We start from the raw sequence: 20,364 nt of genomic DNA on the forward strand, positions 1-20,364 counted from the left end.
TGAGATTTAAGTTGTTTCTCAGTGATTCTCCAAAGGCAGGCTGGGTAAAAAGCTCCAGTGGCAGGTCTTTAAGTAGATAGGCCACTAAATAAAAGACTGGCATAACAAGGTTTCTGGAACTGCTCTCTGAGCCAGGTATGGAAAAGTAATAAAATACAGAAAAACACTTGCATACACAGACATATCTAATAGGTGAACGACAAGCCAAGACACAAAGGAACTGTGCTTTTAAGCAAACAGAGTGAGCGGTTGAATTAAAAAATGATTAAAAAATGCTTACACAATTTCCAGTAACACAATCTCTGAGACGAACATTAAGAATATACAGGCAGGAGGTGCGAGAGAACACGTTCACGTTTGTATCCCCGCCAGCTCACAGCCCGAAAGCAGCATGTTCCGCTCTGTGATCATCAATAATGAGCTGAAGCTGCCTGAAAACACACACATAGATAACAACTCACCCATAATTTAGCTATGGTCCAACAATAGACAGGAATGTGGCTGGCCTGACACTGACTTAAGTACATATAACACATGTAAAAACAAAGACCCAACTACACATTAAAAACACCCCCACACACACACATGATCTAATGAGCTTTTGTGTTTGTAGGCAAGGCTCCCCTGAGAGTGTGAACCCACAGAAATAACACTCCACAAGGAAGGAGGAGAGAAACCGCCTCAGAGAAAAAATCTGCTAAACAAATACAGCAGGAAACGAGAAGGAAATAGCCCTACACCTCCCCACCATCTTGCTTTACTAGCCACAGCTTCATATTTAATCCAGTGAGAGAGTAAAACCACAGATTACACATGCTGTTACATGCAGCTGCTCCTTATCACAAATCAACTCTAATTGTTTTACTGTGATGACTGACAGCAGAGGAAACAAGTGCTGCAAAGTCGTGGTCTGTAAAAGACAAAGTGCTTTTTCTACCGTTAATGGCAGCCCACAGCAAATGCTCATCAGGATTATTATGATTACATACAGTTGCAGCACAAACAGAAAGAGTAAAAACTCCTTTTTATTGTACAACCTGTTATAGTCACGTTAGGTTTAAATTTGGTTTCTCTCAGATACGAATTTATCATAATTATTTTTAAATGAAATTGCACTCAAAATATTGACAACACAACAAAGTCAGTAGTCTATCAATTCAGAACACAAGTTAAACACATCCTTAATTATGCGTGAAACATTGACAAATTGGTGGCACTGCTTTACCTCCTCCTCGATTCTGGCTGAACCCCTGAGAATATGTCTGCTAAAAACAGAACGTGTAGGTGTGGTGATGGCCAAGAACAGCAATCAGCAGAGCCATTAATCATAACCGTTGACAAATGAAATGTTTTCTGAGGCTGTCATTGCGACTGCATGCAGGAAGGGGAAGAGATGCCAAGCTGAATGTGGCTTTCTGCGGCTGCTGGCAGCGACAGTGATGGTGTGTTATAGGGACGTGTCATAGCCCCTTAGCTTGGTGATTAAACAAAGCAAACAGACAGAGTGGAAAAGGAGAGGGGGACCAAAGCAAAGAAAGAAGGAGAAAAAGCAATACGGTGGGACAAAAGGGAGAGGATACGTTGGGAAAGTGAAATGCATTTTTTTTTTTATATACCACATTAGCCCATTGGGAATCAAAGAGATATATTTGCATTTGACTAGAGCGACCACTGTCAATGACTGCGGCACAAGCAGTGACATATGAGCAGGTGAAGTGATTGCCCTGAAAAATGTGGCTCGGCTTCGGCAGAGTTAACTGAACCTTGAGGAGGAGTTATGATGCCAATTCTGAGCACATGATAAACAGTGAGGCAATCTCATCAAAGAACTGTCAGGTGGCCAAGAAATAGTGTTACAGAAAACCGTGAGATGGCAAGAACACAAAGTCGCTATTTTAAGTGTTAAAAGTCTAGCTGTGGTCCCAGAACTGGTAGCTCAGAGGTGTAAAAAATAACATGAGAAGATGGTAATTGTTGAGGCAAAAACCAATCATCCACTGATGCATTAGCAAAGGGGGATGGTTAGCTGAAAGTAAAACTATTTGCAAAACACCTAGTTTGACTATGTTTATATTATTGTATATCTTTGAAGAGAATTTTACATGTGGTATTTAAATTAATTGAATTATTTTTCCACTTTGGTTTTCACAAGGGACTGCATTTTAAAAATGTTAAAATATTGGTCTCACAAAAGGTAAGTTTCTCTTTCCTGAGGAAGAAAACAACACAAAAGAAAGTGTGTTTTCATTGCTCACACAAGGACCCTTGCACATTTTAATATTTAATACATTGGTTTGAATTTGGTTCAACTACAAGGGGAGATAAATCACAAGATCTCTAAAAAGAGTTGTTGCAAAAACCCATAATATCCTTTTCACTCCTCATCACCATGCTATACCATCCCCAGCTTAACAGCTAAATTAGTGTTTCAGACAGTATCTGCAAAGCTATTAAGACCTCAGCCTAAAATTAGAACAAGGGATCATCACATTTGATGATGTGGAACTGCATTATGGGGGTGTGTGCTGCTGGGGGGCATGCTGGCAGCTCAATGAGCCATAGGAGTGCCAGAGTTGTGCACGCAATGGGTTCTACCATAGAGTGAGGGTGAAACTGGCAGGGAGGGCTGGCTCGATACTGAACCATAATGGCTTACTCTTAATGGCTGCCGCAAGGGGCCAACGTTCATTACTCTCTGCGTGGGCTGACTTACGACAGGGTCCTGGGGTGAAACTTGTGAGAGCACATGCACTCCACTCGCACACGAACCTTGAGGGGGGCACCCCAAAGTGAATGAGCAAGGTGCAGAGCTACCAAAACTGTTTTACTTCCTTCACACACTCACATAGTTATTTTTCACTGGGGAGTGTTTGTGTGGTGGTAAAAAGAATGGGATAAGCTCTTTCCCAGAGTAGTTTCACAATATTGCTTATTATTCAACAAATAAAATATCTAATCCAACACAGCAGAGGCTTGAGTTCTGCGCCAATACTTCCTCACTCCACCTTTTCGAGAAGCCCAATACCCAAGCTCAGCTGAAACCGACAAACTAATGCACCCAGATGCAGACTCAGGTTCCTACAGAAATAACAAGCAAAGAGGCTATTTTACTGCTGCTCTCATCATCTAGAGGGGAGTGATATGTAGCGTTAAATTGGAACCCACAGCAATAGTCATTTAACAGGCTGACTTCCAGAGAGAAGCCTCATGAGCTGAAAATGGTTTTAAAAATTGGGGATGGCATACTTTGTCCAAAAAGGAAACATCCTGCCTCAGCTATGCTACAATACAATGAGGAGGCACACCAGCTACTCCCGCGAATATATCCTGTGTCTGTGTGGTAGTATGCATACTAAAAGGGCTGCTTAGTTATGACAGGTGCAGTCATAACTAGTTGATTAATTAGTATGAACATAAACACACATTCAAAGCATGAACAAAGCATAACAGTCAAACAGATTGTTGATTCTTCTGTATCTCATGGGAGCTCATTTCACAGAGTTTACCTGCCAGTGAAATCAGGCAAACAAACAAGAACAAGACCGGAGCTGCGTGCTGTGAGGCGCTATTCAAGAATCGCTCTCTCGCTTTCCTTTTAACGCATCTATCTCTAACTGCAGTGATGCGGTCCACACACCACATATGCTCCAAAAAACACAACCACTTTCCCACTGAGACCTCAGTCGTACTTTAACAGGCATCTGCACTTGCACAGACAGACTCACATAAAACAGCACAACAATGAGGGGGCTGCAATGTCAAAGTGAAGCACAGGATGCATACTGTGAACTCAACAAGATGTGAGACTACGAGATAAGGAACGGGATGAATAACAGGATGAGGAGTCAGGATGCATGTTGCTGGGATGTGTATATATGAAGAGCCTCTGGCCCCATTCGGTACACTGTGGTTTGTGAAAAGAGGGGTATCCCTGTTCTTCACCCACTACCTGGACGGCCTTAGGAAAAGGGACATTTCCTGTCAGTAGACACAGATTACTTTTCTTACTACATAAACTAACAGTTCTCCTTTAAGATCTTGCTTACCACTTTTCATCTATTACAACATTTGAACTTTGTCTAGCCCTACACATAGCTCCCCCCCCTCTGTTCCTCTGTCATGCAACAATGGCAGGAAAGGTCCAGCTGTCAGAGGAGGAAACAAGAGGGGAAGGAAGGAAAGGCTCTGAACGTCAATGTGACTGGACACGATAACACGTACTGTGCTTCCTGTCCCCACCCGTGTAACTGAAGAGACCAGTTGTCCGAATCAATTGGGCAGATGTGAAGGAGGAAGGAAAATTATTTCTCATGGTTCCCAGCATCAGTTCAAAAAGGATATTTGGCTCTGTGTCTCTGATGGATATAATCTCCATTCATAACCTTTGATACAAAGTTATATTTAACCTAAGCTTAAAAATGCTTCTAAATAATCTGGACATGCTGGGCAGCCAGAATTGCAGTAGAACAGTGAAGTTAAGGCCCAGACATGCACAGATTTTCCAGCAGAACAATTATTCAGCTGGTCATTTCTGAAATCATTCTCTGAGGTTGAACACTGCAAAAATCAACAAGCTGAGAGAGATGATAGGACAGGAACTGTATTTTAACTGTGAATCTAAGGCAAATCCTTACATCAACTTTGACTCCAGTGATTCTTTGGGTGATAAACAGATGGAAGCAGCAGGCGTCTGCCTGAAGTGCAGCTCTATGAATGTCAACAAACGGATTGAAAAACAAAAGAATCTCTTTATTAAATACGTTTGGTCGGTGGGGGGGTGGGATGATGACAGAATGAGGAACAGCCACATTCTTTTCACTCTCTCGGTATCAGGGAATGAGGTCACTTGATAACAACAGGAAAGAATTGATGCGACAAAAACAGAGACGGGGCAAACAGAGAGAAGAGTTTGTTTCATCAGGAATTTATCTTCAATCCAGTTTTCCGTGACAGACAAAAGTAAAGCTCAAAAGGTGTTAAGGAAAGAGAAGGGTTTTCCCTGGATGAAAATGAGAAACAAGGTGGGACTTCCAGCACCGACTGAAACTTGATTAATTCAAAGCAGCAGAAGAAATCATTCAATAATCGGATGCAATCAAATCCAACAGCAGTGCAGTAAATGCTGCCTTTATGAATTTTCCCATATTCGCCTGTGACCAAGAGACATTGATTCAAAGCCATGGTTGATTTGCATGCCGCTGCTTGTCTTCTTGTATTGAATTGCATTTTAATGAAGAGAAAAAATATCGATGAACTCAGTGTCATCTCTGTTTTCAGTATACATTCACTTACATGCAAGACTAATGCAATGTACTTTCATTAATAGAAATGAAGTGGACAACACATTTAAACACCTGAGTACAATGAGTACCACAGAGAAGCCTTCAAAATTACCACAAAGATTAAACAAATTCTCTCAAAGACTGTTTCAGCAAAGGCTACATCCACGCTACGTTTAATTTTACGTTTCACAGTTGCCATGTTTACGTCTGGCGTCCACAATACTCTGGCGTTTCCAAGCACCTAAACCTCAGAATGCTGCTGGTCTTGGTTTAGTATGAATACTGGGGGCTGCGTTTTAGTATGGATGGAAAAAAAGGGACCTTCGGAAACGACAACAAATTCACTTCCTGATTGGGTCTCATCAGTCACAAGCCAATTACCAGCCGAGGCTAATGCAAACACCAACAATAGTTTGAGAAAAAAATCCCTGACCGAGGAGCCAACTGCAAAGAAGACATTTCACTTCCTGTATACACAAGCACGCAATTGCTATTACAGGTGACACTGACGCATTTAATGCACCGCAAATATTCGAGGATATCCTGCTCAGCTCATTATTTATAGGCAGAAGACCAACATAACAAATGTGTGTGTGTCAGTTGTTTCATTCCCAGTGGCAGGGCCTGCTGTGGCTTGTAGCAACCATCTCAAGTTCCAGTCGCAAGTTACAGACTTGCATCAAAGCTGCTGTTGTGTCTTTGCTTCGGCTCCTCATTGTCTTCAACCGACCCATCTTGCAGGATCAAAATCTTACCACTTCAAACGCCTATTATTATATTAAAAATCAAACATAAAAGAACTGTTAAATATCTGGATGAATTTTCTGGGTTCTCTACCAGAGCATAGACTTGCTCTGGGCTGAGTATTCACTGATGGATTGTATGTGAGTGTTTGTAATAATAAGTCAAACTGGTACAGATTCTCTATGAAGAACAAACAGGCCCAGCATTGTTAAAAAATGCTGAAAAACGCTGTAGGTGTCTGATGTGCTTCCAGATATTAAGACTGCTTATCTTGACGGACAAAGAGGAGGAAATGGCTCCGTCTGAACCTTTCTTCTGTCTGCAGAACATAAGACGAGCTGCTCTTTGGCTGTGCGTTTGTTTGGTCTGGTTGTCTGGTGCTGCATATCATCCGGTTGATCAGTATTGCTTTGCCGAGCCATTTTTGAATGCACCATTCAGAGCATTAAAAAAAACAAAGATGTTGGAGTGGATGTAACAAATGGGTCAGAATGTCAGAAAGGGAGGAGGGGGATAAGAGAGAGAAGCCTTCTCGCTGACTCATCTGTCATTAACCGAGCTTTCACTTTGCTTAAGCCGTTAAACATCGATCTGCCTTAAAGCTCTTGGATTTGAGGGCTTTACAAATCTGATACATACATGCATACATGTGCACAATTACAGGCAGCGGGTGCAGTCATGTTTTTCTCTGCTGACTAACATCCTCGCACGAGAGTGAATGAGCGGAGAGCCAAACGCGTACTGGGTTCCTTTGAGCAGACAGCGAGAGCTGGGCTGATGCAAACCGACAGACCACCTTGTGGGCCTTTAATGTCACCACTGGTCCTCATATGAAAGAGGCAATGTAGCCCCAAGGCTGGATTTTTGCCACACATATTCACTTTAGAGTAGAGCAGCAAAGGAGGAAACAAATGGAAGAAAAGAGACAGTGAAGACAAATCTGGACAAATGTGACAGAGGATACAAGAGAACAGAAAAACAGGGGGAGAGGGGGACTCACTCTGCTAAAATAAATAGGTAAAAAGACAAAGCCAGGAAAAATGAGTCACTCCCTTGAGATAACAGACACTGATTTTTTTCCTTTGGAGAATATGACACAGTGGAACAGACCGTATGAGGGGAACCACACTATCCCTCTTTTTTTTCAAATAAAAAGGAGGCATTATAACAAACAGATGCATGTTGTTTTTAAGACAGAAAGAAAATATAGCAGGGAGAGAGCAAAGCTAACTTCTGCATGTGTGGGTCTGGTGTGGAAAGGGTAGTGGGGTTTTATACTGTACATGGAGATGAGGGGGGAGGAGGGGAGATCGAACTGGGATCTGGTTCATTGAAAGTGTCAGACGTTCAAATCAAAATAAGGTTGCGGGAAGAGCTCCCATCAAGAACAGCCTCAACTCGTGTCAGATCAATTGAGACAAAGGTGGAAGAGAGGGAGGGAACAGCGGGGACAGAGACAAGTCCATCTCCTGGCAGACTATTCCTCACCTCAAGGTGTCAACAACAGCTGGCACCTTGGCACCTTGCTCGTGCCCACACCTGCCTCACCTGCTGCATCTCCCCACACTCCATCCCCAGTTGCATTAAACCTACCCTCGGGGACAGGTAGCGCTGGCAATAAATGATGTCATTTGAAAGTGATGACAAAATATCAAATCCTAACATTTGCTGCAAATTCAGTCAATTTACGACAACATCACAACGCCCTGTGTCTCATGTCCGTAAGCTTGTTCAGGCACGTTCTGCGAGAGCATTTACCTGGCAGACAGACAGGAGCAGCTGTAATCTAATCCAACACGACAATAAAGCAACACCTAGATAGTCTTTTATGGACTACATTCCTACATAATGACAGAGCAGAGATGTGTAGTAAAGCAGTATGTAGTAGGTTGAGAGGAAGAACCTGTGCCAACTGGTTCTGCATTTTAACAGTGTGAAACAAATCTATTAGAAACATTGTAAACTCAATTAAGAGTTTAGTGTACAGTCTATTAAGGGTAGCAGGTAGTTGTTTTCTCCCTGTGAGCCATGCTACCTAGTGCAAGACATTCTACAGTAGATCAGTCTTTGGACAGATCCATTCTTCTTAGGTCAGAGGTGCATCTGGAATTTAAGTTCTACTAATCAGGGTCATGGTTGGGGTCAGAGGAAATAATGCTCAACCCAAAAGGTAAAACAGGATACGCTGCATCCCATTCTATATTCCTCCAGTGAGATATCTTAAAGGGTAGCCACATTGAATGCAACCAAATACCTGATTGCAGCCCCTCAGCATGTGCGGTACATTAATAATATATTTCTATTACGTTCTTTACTCACTTTACACATCAAGCGCAAGAAAGAAAGGGCTGTTTGGAAATGTTTTTTCTGTCCTGGATCACACAGCACAGAAGGTTGTGGTTACTCATCCTGACACACATAGGACCGAAACATTCACCTGTTACTCTTACAAACCAATGAGATACAAAGCAATGATTGCGGCAAGAGGCCTCATTCTGGAAATTGCTTTTCAAGCCAACAAAAATACAAGAAAAAGATTCTTTCAACGTTCTCCAAGTTGTCTCCACCATCACCCTTCAACTCTGAGAGATGAGGGGGCACATGAAGCTAATAAAGCAAGTCATAAATGCAATGCGTAAAAATGCATTGCAAGGCAGAGGTCTTGTTGTCTGACAGACAGCACTTGTGTTCACACTTGTGTGTAATGTGGTAGGAATGACCCAATGTGTGTGTCTGGCCCATTACAGCACAAAAAAACGATTGTGGTATCATTAGCTGGGGGGGAGAGGGGTGGTGTGCGGAGCTGAGGGAGGGGTTAGCGACCTTCCACATAACCAACCAGATGACCTCATTCACATCACATAGGAATCCTCTGTCTCCCCCCACTGTTCTTTATCACACTAACCATCCTCCCCTAGCTCTAGGCAGCCTTGCTCGCCCTTTTCCTTTCAGCGAACACAATCAATCTACTGAGCAGGAATGAGGCTCATGCTCACTAACCCGTTCATACAGACAGCACATTCTTTCCTGCCAGTTATCACTGCGTTTTCATGCCAGTCTTTCCTATGTTACACATGGTGCTACAGAGGCCCTTTGTTTCACCAATTAAAGCCTAATCATACAAACCCACCCATTGTTTCTGCTCTGTAATCTCCTCCCAACCGCTGCACTGATGAGGACCGACCGACTTAAGCCTCGCCACAAACAGACAAGCAATGACAAATGCTAAACAAACACAACACACACAAAACTGTTTCCCTCACAGTTGTACAGCTCTTTATTCTTGAACCGGTTCCGTCACTTTTAGTTGGACATGGGCATAAATTATGGTAAGCAAATCGTGTTTAACATTACAGCACAAGACTGCAGGGCAGACCGCCAGTGTAAAAAAAAAAAAAAACTGTGCAACACATGTAACGTTAGTTTGTCCAGACAGTTAATGTGTGCAACCGTGTCACTGAGACATTTTAGGCACTTTGAACAGTTTGTAATAGGTGGAGTTCTCCCAGACACTACCATTTATGGTTGTGCAGTATATTCCTAAAAAAATGCATCACACTTTAAATATTAACAAAGCAGCCAACGACTTTTCTTTATGTAAAGATAAAGTTAAATAATGGCATCTTGAGCAGATAATTAAGTCATACTCTGATACTGTTGGCAGATCGTCTGGTCCTGTGAAACCATCGACCCTCTCCACGGTTATTAAGTACCAGGGATGGAAACATGAAGCCTAGGTTGACATGATAATTTTCACCCATTTTTGTCATATCACCATGCTAACTTGCTGTTAGCCGATTACAGGACCATGGAGACTGTGCTGCTCTTTTATAAACATACATTTTTCAATAAAAGGATCTCACAGAGTTTCAGACACTGGCGGGGGTTCAACCCGCAGATATATTGTTACAGATACATTTTACTAGTCTGCACGACAGCTAGCTGTGCACAAGATACCTTAGTTCAGATGTGCTTCTGGTTGGATCGGTCTGGCCAACATCAAACTCAGAGCACAAACGGGTGGTGCTTGGAGATGTGGCAGACATAGCAATCAAGGATGGGCTGAGCTGTACAAGGTGGCAGGCACACCACAAACTTGAAAAACCAGAGGGTGAAATGAGCAGACTTACATGATATAACACAGCACATATCGTGCTTACAGAAAGCCCTACAGCAGTGGCTACTCTCCTTCTTTCTTCAGCTTTACACCATCACACTGGGATGAGACTGACTCCACTACCTTTAAAATACAATCACCAAAGCTGCATGCAGAGAGGTAATTCTAATAAATACACAACTAAAGCAGCATTTGACAGGTGAAGATCACAAGTCTTTTTGTTTGCTATCAAATACATTTCAATGTATCAAAGTCAATCAATATATTTCTTACAGGACAATGTCAAAGGCATTTGAACACTCTTAAGTTAAAAAAACACACAATGTGAACAGCAGCCTTAGTAAGAGTGTACCACAAACAAATATCAAACTTTCTCGGGTGAAGACAGCTGGAATCTTTGTCTTCATACCAAACTGGGACAATGGTACAGCTGTATAGGAGGACATGTGTGTATCGGTGTATAAAAAGTAATGCCAAACAGTTTGTTGGCGCAGCAAATAAAATGCTAATTATAAAATGTAGGCAGAGATCATAAATCATTTAACAAAAACAAGTTATTTTCATGAATAATGAAAATGTAGAATGGCACTGCACCCCATTGTATTTTGCACAATATCAAAGTAGAAAAGAGCAACAAGGAGAACAGAATATATAACATCGACTGAAAAAGTGTCGGAGCTGTAGCAAAACCAGGGAGCAGCTGATGCTTGTTATGGTCGGACTTTGCAGCACTTGGTGTTTGATAGAAGAAAATGCAACACAGAAATCTCACTACCATGCCACCACACTTTCTGTGGCCCTTAGGGAAGGTTGTGGCAGCACCGCCTGCTCTTGCCACGCCTCACAGATACAACACAAGCTGCTGAGGGACAGGTAAATTATTCCACTTTGATTTATCAGGCAATCTGAGACTAGTGAGACACCAAGACAAAGGCTGCAAACCAAAAGCAAACAGATACACAAGTCTGTTTGGAAGGAGGATGGGGCTTGGCCAATAAAATAAATAACGTCAGTCGCCAATGGTGGGTTGCTACAAACAACACATACAAGTAAAGTTGATGTTTCACAAAGTCTTTGGTTGACCCTTGCCATCCACCATCACTACCACTTGAAACAAGTAATGTGATGATGCTATTTTTGGCACATGGTAAAGTCTGTTGAGCTAAACTTAGCAACAAGTTCTAACGACTAAGATAAAAATGTGTTGAATTCTATTTCTTATCAGTGTTTCCTCTGGTAACGATTCCCTGTGGACGATCGCCACAACGACAACAAAACGGCTCACAAAAAGATCTACACACTTTATGCCTGACTACTACCAATAAAAGCACACAAAAGACTTTTTCACGCTGATGCACTCGGGCACTGGGAAAGAAGTTCGACAGTCAAATTTACATGGGGGCGGAAAGGCTATTGTTGAGTGAAGCCATGGAGACGAGTAAACTGTCAGTGAACAATAACAAACATATATTAAATTATACAATTATTAAGTGTTTGTTTACCTCCTTAAATGGAGAGGGCATATGGGATAGGGATGGAAGATGGTGCACAGACAGGGACAGACAAGGAAATAAAACAAGAGGAAAAGATGTGACAAAAACAAAACCTGTGTGGAATCCCTGTTGGCAGAGTAGTCCAAGATTCAAGCCTCTGTTGTAGCATACTCTAACACAAAATTACTATTAAAATAAATGAAAATCTATCAATTTAAATCTATTTTCTAATCTAATCTACTGCCACATTGCTCTCAGGGAAAACCTCTTGATCTATTGGAAACACTGACTTGTGCTGTTTTGTGGCCAATAGAAACTGATATCTTTTTTTCATTTTACCAGCCATTGGCAGGAGACCAAAAAAATGTTTGAGCCAATGAGGCAAAGATAAAATCTGTGAAATTGGGAGTGCAGTGTATAATTCCATACGTATGGAATGATACTTTTATTTGTCAGACATTTAAAATGCATTTAACATTTCTAGATATTTAAAGCCAACGTTCTTATGCCTCCTTGTGGAAGGCATTCACATTAATCTGTGCTAAAACACGGTATGAGAGTGTGAGGGGAAAACAAACACCAGGCTGGAGGTTAAGTGCTCTGACTGTGCTCCCGGTAAAATTCCTGAGCTTGCTGCCAACGCTCACTTGCCATTCCTGCTCTGAAAGGAGAGAAAATGAATGCAGAGGGGTGGGCGAGTGAGAGGAACAAAGTGAGCATTCAGCTCATATTTTCACCTCCTAAGATAAAAACTGGGTAAGAAAACCAGAATCTGTGACAAATGTTACTGGTATGATTGTTAGAAACTGTATCCATCGTTGCAGTTCGGAGATTTTGAGAAAAAAGACGACAGATGGAGAAAGAGGGGGGGGACTTCCCTTGAGCAAGGGGGTGAGAAAGCTATTTCAAGAACTCAAAGAATGTAACAGGGTGGGGACCATACTTCTAAGTGTGTTGCATATCCTCACAAATATGTGGAGGAGAGAAGGAGCGAAAGATGAATCATGATGTAATCTAAATTAGTCAGAAGAAAGCTGTGAGACAGACCCACCTCTGTGAGAGAGGGCAAAAGAGGAGCAGGCCTCTCTTGACACCACAGCAAGAAAACACCTCCCCCTCCTTCTCCATGTCCGTCTGAACGGAAAAACAAACCACTGACCCGCCTCCTTCTAGCTCTTTCCTGTCTGCAACAGCAGTACTTTCCGTAGCTGCTTTTACATGTGACACAAATTCAAGAAAAATAAATAGTGAATGCCGAGTCACATGGGAGGAGTCACGGTTTAAGAAAAGTCAGAAACAGGTCAGAGTCAGGAAGCTGTTGTTTATTAAAATACATCTTCCTCAATACTACTTGCACAAACACACAGAGGCAAGAGTCATGCTTTGACGGAAAACGCAAACTAAAACTCTTTCAGGGGAAATTCACTGTGCATCTGGTTATTCATTGTTAATTTTAACAGGAATGCTCTGCTTTAAAGCTTGAGGAATAATATAAAACGGAGAGAGAGAGAGATAAACTGCCTCTGGCAATGTGTTGTCTAACAGCTTGCAGTAATAGAAGGAAAGACACTTAGTTTTGGCGACAGTGAGCCAGATAGCCAGCCAGGCGGCTGGGGCAGGGCACGGAGAAAAGAGGCCAGGCGATAAGGAGGCCCCAGCACTCACGGGATTGAGGCCTAAGATAAGAGCCCGAGCTGTCGCTGAATGACTTTATCATAAAACACACGCTGTGGGGAGTCGCTGGGGGGGGGGGGGGGGGGGGGCGGCAGGGGGAGCCAGTTGAGTTAAAACAGGGACTGAAGCTCACACAGGTTGAGGCGGGTATACTGTGGTGGGGCTGCTAGATAAGATGGCTCTCATAGGCCGGGGCGCGCAAGAAAGGAAAGCAGGCTAGTCGGTGCTGGGTTCTGCCACAACCCCCATGTCTCACCCTGTCGGGCTTATGCCACCTCCTAATTTATTACAAGAGAGAGACAGAGAAAAGGGAGGCAGACAGAGAAAGACGGCACAAAGCCTCCAATACGGCTTTCTCACTGGTGGCGACAGCTCAGTTAACCAGCTCACAGAAAGGCTGCTCTGGGTTAATTCAATTCCAGCTTATAAGTGGTGCTTTGGGATAGAATATGGGGAGAAGAGGAAGGGGATGGTTGAAGTGGTGATGGGGGTATAACAGGTTCCTGCCTGCAACAACTGCCCTGTCCTAACAGCCCTAATTCTCTTTTCCTGTCGCTCCCTACGGTTCTGAGCTGCCTCTTACTCTTGGAGCAGAGCTCAGTCTTGTTAGCCGTTACATTGACTGTATGTCAGAGGTGAGTTAAGGTCGAGCCCCGGGCCGAGGAGCACCAAGGGGTCGAGCGGCAGCGTGATAGTACGGGCTGCAACATAAACAGTGAAAGAAACGGGAGCTAAAACCAAACAGACAGATTGACAGAAATATGAGACACCAGGTAGAAAACCCGACGCAGACTCCCAAAACTCCCCATTTATCAAAATCTGTTCTCTAAACAGCCGTTCCCAAAGGACTGGTTCCCCACAAAGGCACCACAGTGGACAGCAGACAGTTTGTCCTCAGAGTGCTGACAGCTCTCCCGGGAACGTCCTGTTAAATCACGGCACACAGACACTAACAAGCCCACACAAAACTCTGTTTGCGAGGGGGTTGCTGTAAGCACAGAAGAGTATTGCACACCACATGGCTCCACCGCACAGCGTGCAAGGGAACAATGGTCAATTTAATATGTTGTACAAACAAAGTTAAAATGAGAAATGTAAGAAATGGTCCCAGGAGGTTGGAATATTCTTTTCCAGTCAATCTGACTATTCCTCTCCCCACACGTCCTGACAACAAAAATAAATAAAACTCCTCTCTTCTTCCTATGCACCGCTACCTGACAACAACGCCTGCACTTTACTGCTGGGCTACTTCTCTAGATGTTATATGGGCTGTCTCCTCCTGCCAAGAGAAAATATAGCTATTTGAAAGCAGCGTGTTGGCTGGCAGATCGTAAAGACAAGTAAAAAAAAAAACTCCAGAGCAGGTGTCACCTCGGAGATGAACAACTGCAACGCAAGAGGATTTCGAGAGGGGGGGCCTGTCAATCAGCCTGGGTGACCTTGAAGGACGACAAAGTAGCATCGTAACATGGACGTCCGCACACAGATGCCGCTAAAGCAAAATGGGAGCGAGTTGACGCACAAACACGCACAAGGGTGGTGTCAGCTTTCTTACGCCACGATAACAGCTGTGTAGACATGCACAAAGTGTTGGGTGGGTGAGGGAGGACGTGCAGCTGTTGTTGGGCTACACTGTGAGAGACGGACATGGAGTTTTAAGCCGTCAGCTGCAACTGGATAGAATTTCGCTCGTATTAAGATAATTTAAGTGTGACAGCGGAGACAATTTAACACTTTCAGTCACATTTAAGCAAACAAAAGAGTGTCATTGCAGAGAAGAAGTAGTAATTTTATTGATAACACAAAAAAAAGTCCTCCCTCAAGATACAGGACGGCTAATGGCTCGTCAACATATGGTTCTGTATCAAATTCTGCTCGAGTATCAATAGCTCTTTTTAAGTAGCATCTTCTCCTCGTCACCTTGAAAAGCCAGCCCCTTTCAACCAGACAGAAGCGCCTCTCGCAACTCGCTCTGAGAAGAAAACTACACACAAAACTAAAAAAAAATCACCACATCAAATATAATTAACACCACAATATCACAAGTGAAAGAGTCCCCTCTGGAGTTTTTCCTGTCTGTGGCTGTAAGAGTATTTGGCAAAAGAACAAAACATGCTTCATCTTTCATCGCCCGTATAACAACCACAACCTTAAATTAAAAGGGACTAAGTTGGACTGGAATTGCAGCAATTTGACAGCACAGACACCACGATAAAGATAGCACATACTTGACAATGTTTAGAGGACTAGGACAAAGGGGACAAATCATTTTATACACCACTTGAAACTCTGTTTTCAATTTTGATCACGTTGGATTGTGTATTTTGTTTAAACTGGGTGGGGTCACGAACGGGGAGCAGGATGAGGTAAACTCTAAATATCACATAATAGTTACAGTCCAGCAAGCGGCCCCTAACAGAAACCAGACGGGCCTCCTCTCAACCGAGTTGGCTTTCATCACACACAAACGCAATTTTGGCGACAGAGTAAAGTTTGGACCGGTGCTGTGGAAACCGTTGTAAACCATGAGACTTTAGAGGAGCGAGACGGAGGCTGGGGAGCCACAAATGCCTCAGCCATGATTTCTTTAACACCAGACGAGGGAAGGTTTTATGCTTCTTCTCTCCGTCAGGAACAACGTGGAAGCATCAGAGCAATACAGCATTACAGGACCAATTTCGGAACTTGTAACAGCCCGCTTTACTTTAAAGCTACAAAACCATATGGTCGAACTACATGTTGGAAAATATGATTTCACAAAACAACGTACAAAATACCATTCCTGACAGCAGACCTTCTAATTACTTTTACAATAAGCCACGAATACATTTGTGGGTCAAAATTAAATATATAAAATTGGCAATTAAACTATCCCGAGACATTGTGTAAAAAGTAGGGGGGAAGGTCTGCAGGCTTCAGATATGTTGAGTTTTTATTTATAAGCACTTCCAGCTTATACAGCATCTCTGCTGAGTGCAGTGTGTTTACTCTCCTACTTTAGTCCGACAGTTTGAGCACAGCTTAAAAGCTACAAAATACAAAAAAAACTGACCGTATATACAAAAAGTGATTAGAATAAAAACCCGGAGGAGAAAAGAAAGCATTTCCTATTTTGTAGCGTTAACTTACAATTTTTACTAAATGTCATGGTTTGACAGTCAAATTTAAAAAATGTAAAACCCTTGTCATCTTGGTTACGTATGGTCCAGTCAGATTGTTCTTAGTTAGTTTGACATCAGTTTAAATTTTACGTTGACCACACCAAAGAAAAGTTTCTAGTTTTCAGCTCATACAGTTTGGCGGCAGCAGCTCAGACGAGTAAAGGAGACTTTCACAGAGTCGTGGTTCTCCTCCGTACCATCTACCACTAAGGGGGCTGGGAGACGTTAAAAAGGTGGAGCGTGGATAAAAAGAAAACAAGTCTCATTCCGGACTCTCCTTAAAATTGAAATACCAGCACACCCACCACTCCCAACTGAGTAAAATAAATAATGGGTACTTTTACACATATAATAGTGTTTATTTTTATGGCGTGTATGTGATGTGGAGAGTAAATCTAACTTGACCTGCCCTGGAAAAATATTAAAAGTACGTTTCCAATGGATTAATTTTGTATTCAATTAAAATCTCTGCAAGCCCAAACATGAAACGGACATTTCTGCAGATACAGAGCACTACGATTTTACTACAGGCAATAATATTGTGACATTATAAGTCAACAAAATAAGGACTCGTTACGATATAAACTTTTAATATAAATTAAAAGGCACATGTGGACGGTTTCCTGCGGTGGATCAGGGAGGAAACACTTCACTCCTCGGCTCGACTGTCTTGTTTATCACCGATCACCAGGGAAGCGAACATCTCTGCAGACCGGTTCAACGACTGCATAGCGGAGAAGCTGCTCATCCAGACCCGCAGCCGAAACTCCCGTGTCTGCCCCGGCTCTTGTATGAGGAAATCACTCCTTCAGTCACACAACCGGACACAATGCACGTCTTTACTGTCTGTCCATCAGTGGCACAGTGTGTCGCGGGGACATGTGTGCTCATCAGGGGGCTGTGGCGCTCTCTAGTGTCCCCGGATCACTCACATCAACCGTGGGTCCGACCTTCCGCTTAGACCAGATTGTGTTATCGATCCTTATCAACAACATAAACGGCGAGATCAGCCGCGGCGTGTGCCAAGATAAATAACAGCAGCCATAAGGGAGAATAAAGCGAAGGAAGCGAGCAACACAAAAAAAAACACACACACAAACACACCACGACGCTGCTGCAGCAAAGGAAGCAAAGAAGAGAGAATCACACAAGCGAGTTGGTGACATGTGTTGCAATAGAGAGGACGATAGAGAATTTAATGGCGGCCGTTTTAATGAAAAAGTTACACGGTGGGAATAACCTCCGTGTGCCCCCCCCTCGTCCTTCCTTCCTTCCTCCTCCCTCCCTCCCGCAGCACAGCTCCATTGTTTGGGCAACAAGCAGACACACACACATTCCTCCGTGCTCCGGAGCTCGGCCGCTGGGCAACAGCTCGCACAAGCCTCGCAAAGAAAAACAAGGGGGAAGCCAAAGTCGAGCTTTTTGTTCCACTCCACTTCCCCCCCCCACCCCCCCAAAAATAAAACAACATGTCGGACGTGTCCACCCTGCCGCCGCGGTCACGTCTTCACCCAAACAGCCGCTGTCTCTTCGTCTTTTCTCGGGTTGTCTCTCAAAGAGTTTAACGGAACGCAGCTAGCTTGAAATGTGGCTAACCACCAGAGCTACACCGCGGTGGAACATGTGGGAACCCCCCCTCTCCCCCTCCCCCGGGGGCCCGTCTGGGGTGAAATGTGTTGTCTGAAGTTCATTTGACGTACAGCGTGATTTAAAACTTCTTGTGTCTGTTTGTGTTAAAGTGTTAAAGTGTTTGTGAAAGTGTGAGCGAGAAAGTTTGTTCGTAGCTTCAAAGTCAGAGAGTGCGGGTAGAACTCCGGAGAAGCCCGGCCACTAGCAGCCCGGATCCCGGCCACTAGCAGCCCGACTCCCGGCCACTAGCAGCCCGACTCCCGGACCCTCGGCTCCGGGGGGAAATGAACCCACACGCCGGGAAGTCCCGCTTGTTTTCTGGGGTACAACGTGGAGCTCAGGGGAAGTTGTGAGAGCTGCCATGCCTGCCACGGCCAGCGGTATGCTGGGGGGGGGACCCTGCTGTAGTGCGGGTCCGGCTCGCTGGCTATGCGGCGAGGCAGCACCGTGGTCCCCCTTCCCTTCCCTCCCTCCCTCCCCCGGGTCTCCAGCTCCAGCTCCGGCCCCGCTTACCTTCGTCGAGGAGCCGCTCCAGGTGCGTGAAGATGCCGCAGAGATTTGGCAAACTGGTCATGAGCTTCTTCTCGTTCAGCAGCTGCATCAGATAGTCGGGACTCGGCCTCGGTCGCTCCTTCACCTCGACCTCTCCGACCATCATGTTTGCGGCGAGAGAGAGAAACAAACCACCGCCCGGGGAAAAACAAGACGGAATCCTTGTTAAAGGGGGGGGGAAAGGGGGTGAGGGGGGGGAGAAAAAAAAGAAAAAGAATAAAAAAAAAAAAAACTGCGACTCCAAAATCCCTCGCTTCGCTCCTCCTGGCGAGCAGAAGCCTGTGCGGAACCCCCTGGATCAGCCGGGTTTGGTTTGCTCTGGCTCGGGACTCAACTCGCCGGTACCTCTCTCTCCGCTCGCGTGCGTTCCGGGGACGTTCGATTCCTGTACTGAGACGCGCGGCGCTGCTCCACCGCAAAGGCTCCGTCCCCGCCCGGGCTCCCATTGGCCAGCGGCGGCTTCGGCTCAGCGGTGTCGAGGCTGAGCCAATGGGAGGCCGGGATTCCGCGAGAGGGGGCGGGGCCGGGGAGCTGAGTGGTGGACGGAGGGACGGGGGTTTGGGCCAATGGGGGGCGGTGCGCAGGAATGCACAATGAGCACGTTTTGCTTTTTAATTCCTCCGAACATGATCCATGAGTTTTTGTTCTTTGAGAGTTTCACTGCTCTGGTGACTTTTAAGTGAGTCCAACTTAAAGGGATGGTTCACCCAAATAGTAAAATTATTATTTTAGTATTATCACCACTAATCCGACAGAGGGGGGGGTCAAAACACTTTTGAAGTTTCATTGGTCAACAGTGTTTCATACAAATCCAATCCAGTTTAAGTAGCTGGTGACCGATTCTTCAAATGTAAACAAGTGACACGGTGTAAATGATGAATTTTTAAGTTGATATTTATTATACAGCAAATTGTTTATATTAAATGAATCACCATAGACTACTAGCGATAAAGTGGTTCAAAAACTTTTCTCAAACAAGACCACAAACCCCCATTTGACACTATTTGTTGGTCTTAGTGTGTTATGTCAGGAAGTGTATCAAATTCAGGACCAACATATTCATACACTCTCCTAGCGTGCTACTTATGGATGAAATTATGGAAACCCTCAAGGGACTCAAGTTCTTCTGCTGTTGAAGGAAGACAAATCCTACAGTTACCCCTGTTTTCAAAGAGTCATGGAGCTGAAGATTTTTCAGCCATGATGTCGCTCGCTTATCTTGTTATGCAAAAAAAAACAGTTTTAACATTTTAAGTAACTGGTGACTGATTCTTCAAATGTAAACAAGTGACACGGTGTAAATGACGAAGTTTAAAGTGGAATTTAATTGTCATGGCTTCTGGACACTTGGATGACACCACAGGAGCAGTGTGGAGGCATGTGATGAGCAAAACGTTTTTAGTGAACTATCCCTTTAAAACTGAGGTTGTAGTTATATCATTAATGTATTTTTTATTTGATATTTATTACACAGCAAATGGTTCATATTAAATGAATCACCATATACTACTAGTGTAAAAGTGAAGGAGCAGTGGTTTTCAAACTTTTCTCAAACAAGACCACAAACCCCTATTTGACAAGATTTGTTGGTCTTAGTGTGTTATGTCAGGAAGTGTATCAAATTCAGGACCAACATATTCATACACTCTCCTAGTGTGCTACTTATGGATGAAATTATGGAAACCCTCAAGGGACTCAAGTTCTTCTGTTGC

The 20,364-nt window shown here is 43.9% G+C and overlaps 1 protein-coding gene across 4 annotated transcripts in view; it reads right to left on the bottom strand.

Moving 5' to 3' along the window:
• qkia (QKI, KH domain containing, RNA binding a) overlaps nucleotides 1-19,026 on the bottom strand; it is a 76,811-nt gene extending 57,785 nt beyond the window's left edge. For all 4 annotated transcript variants that reach the window (XM_061083355.1, XM_061083353.1, XM_061083354.1 and 1 more), the window contains exon 1: nucleotides 18,614-19,026. In XM_061083355.1, coding sequence (XP_060939338.1) covers nucleotides 18,614-18,758 — 145 coding nt within the window. In that variant the 5' untranslated portion in view covers nucleotides 18,759-19,026. The remainder of the gene's footprint in view (nucleotides 1-18,613) is intronic.
• Nucleotides 19,027-20,364: the final 1,338 nt, after the last annotated feature.

The sequence above is a fragment of the Limanda limanda genome, chromosome 12 (genome assembly GCF_963576545.1).
Source record: "Limanda limanda chromosome 12, fLimLim1.1, whole genome shotgun sequence".
Lineage (NCBI taxonomy): Eukaryota > Metazoa > Chordata > Actinopteri > Pleuronectiformes > Pleuronectidae > Limanda > Limanda limanda.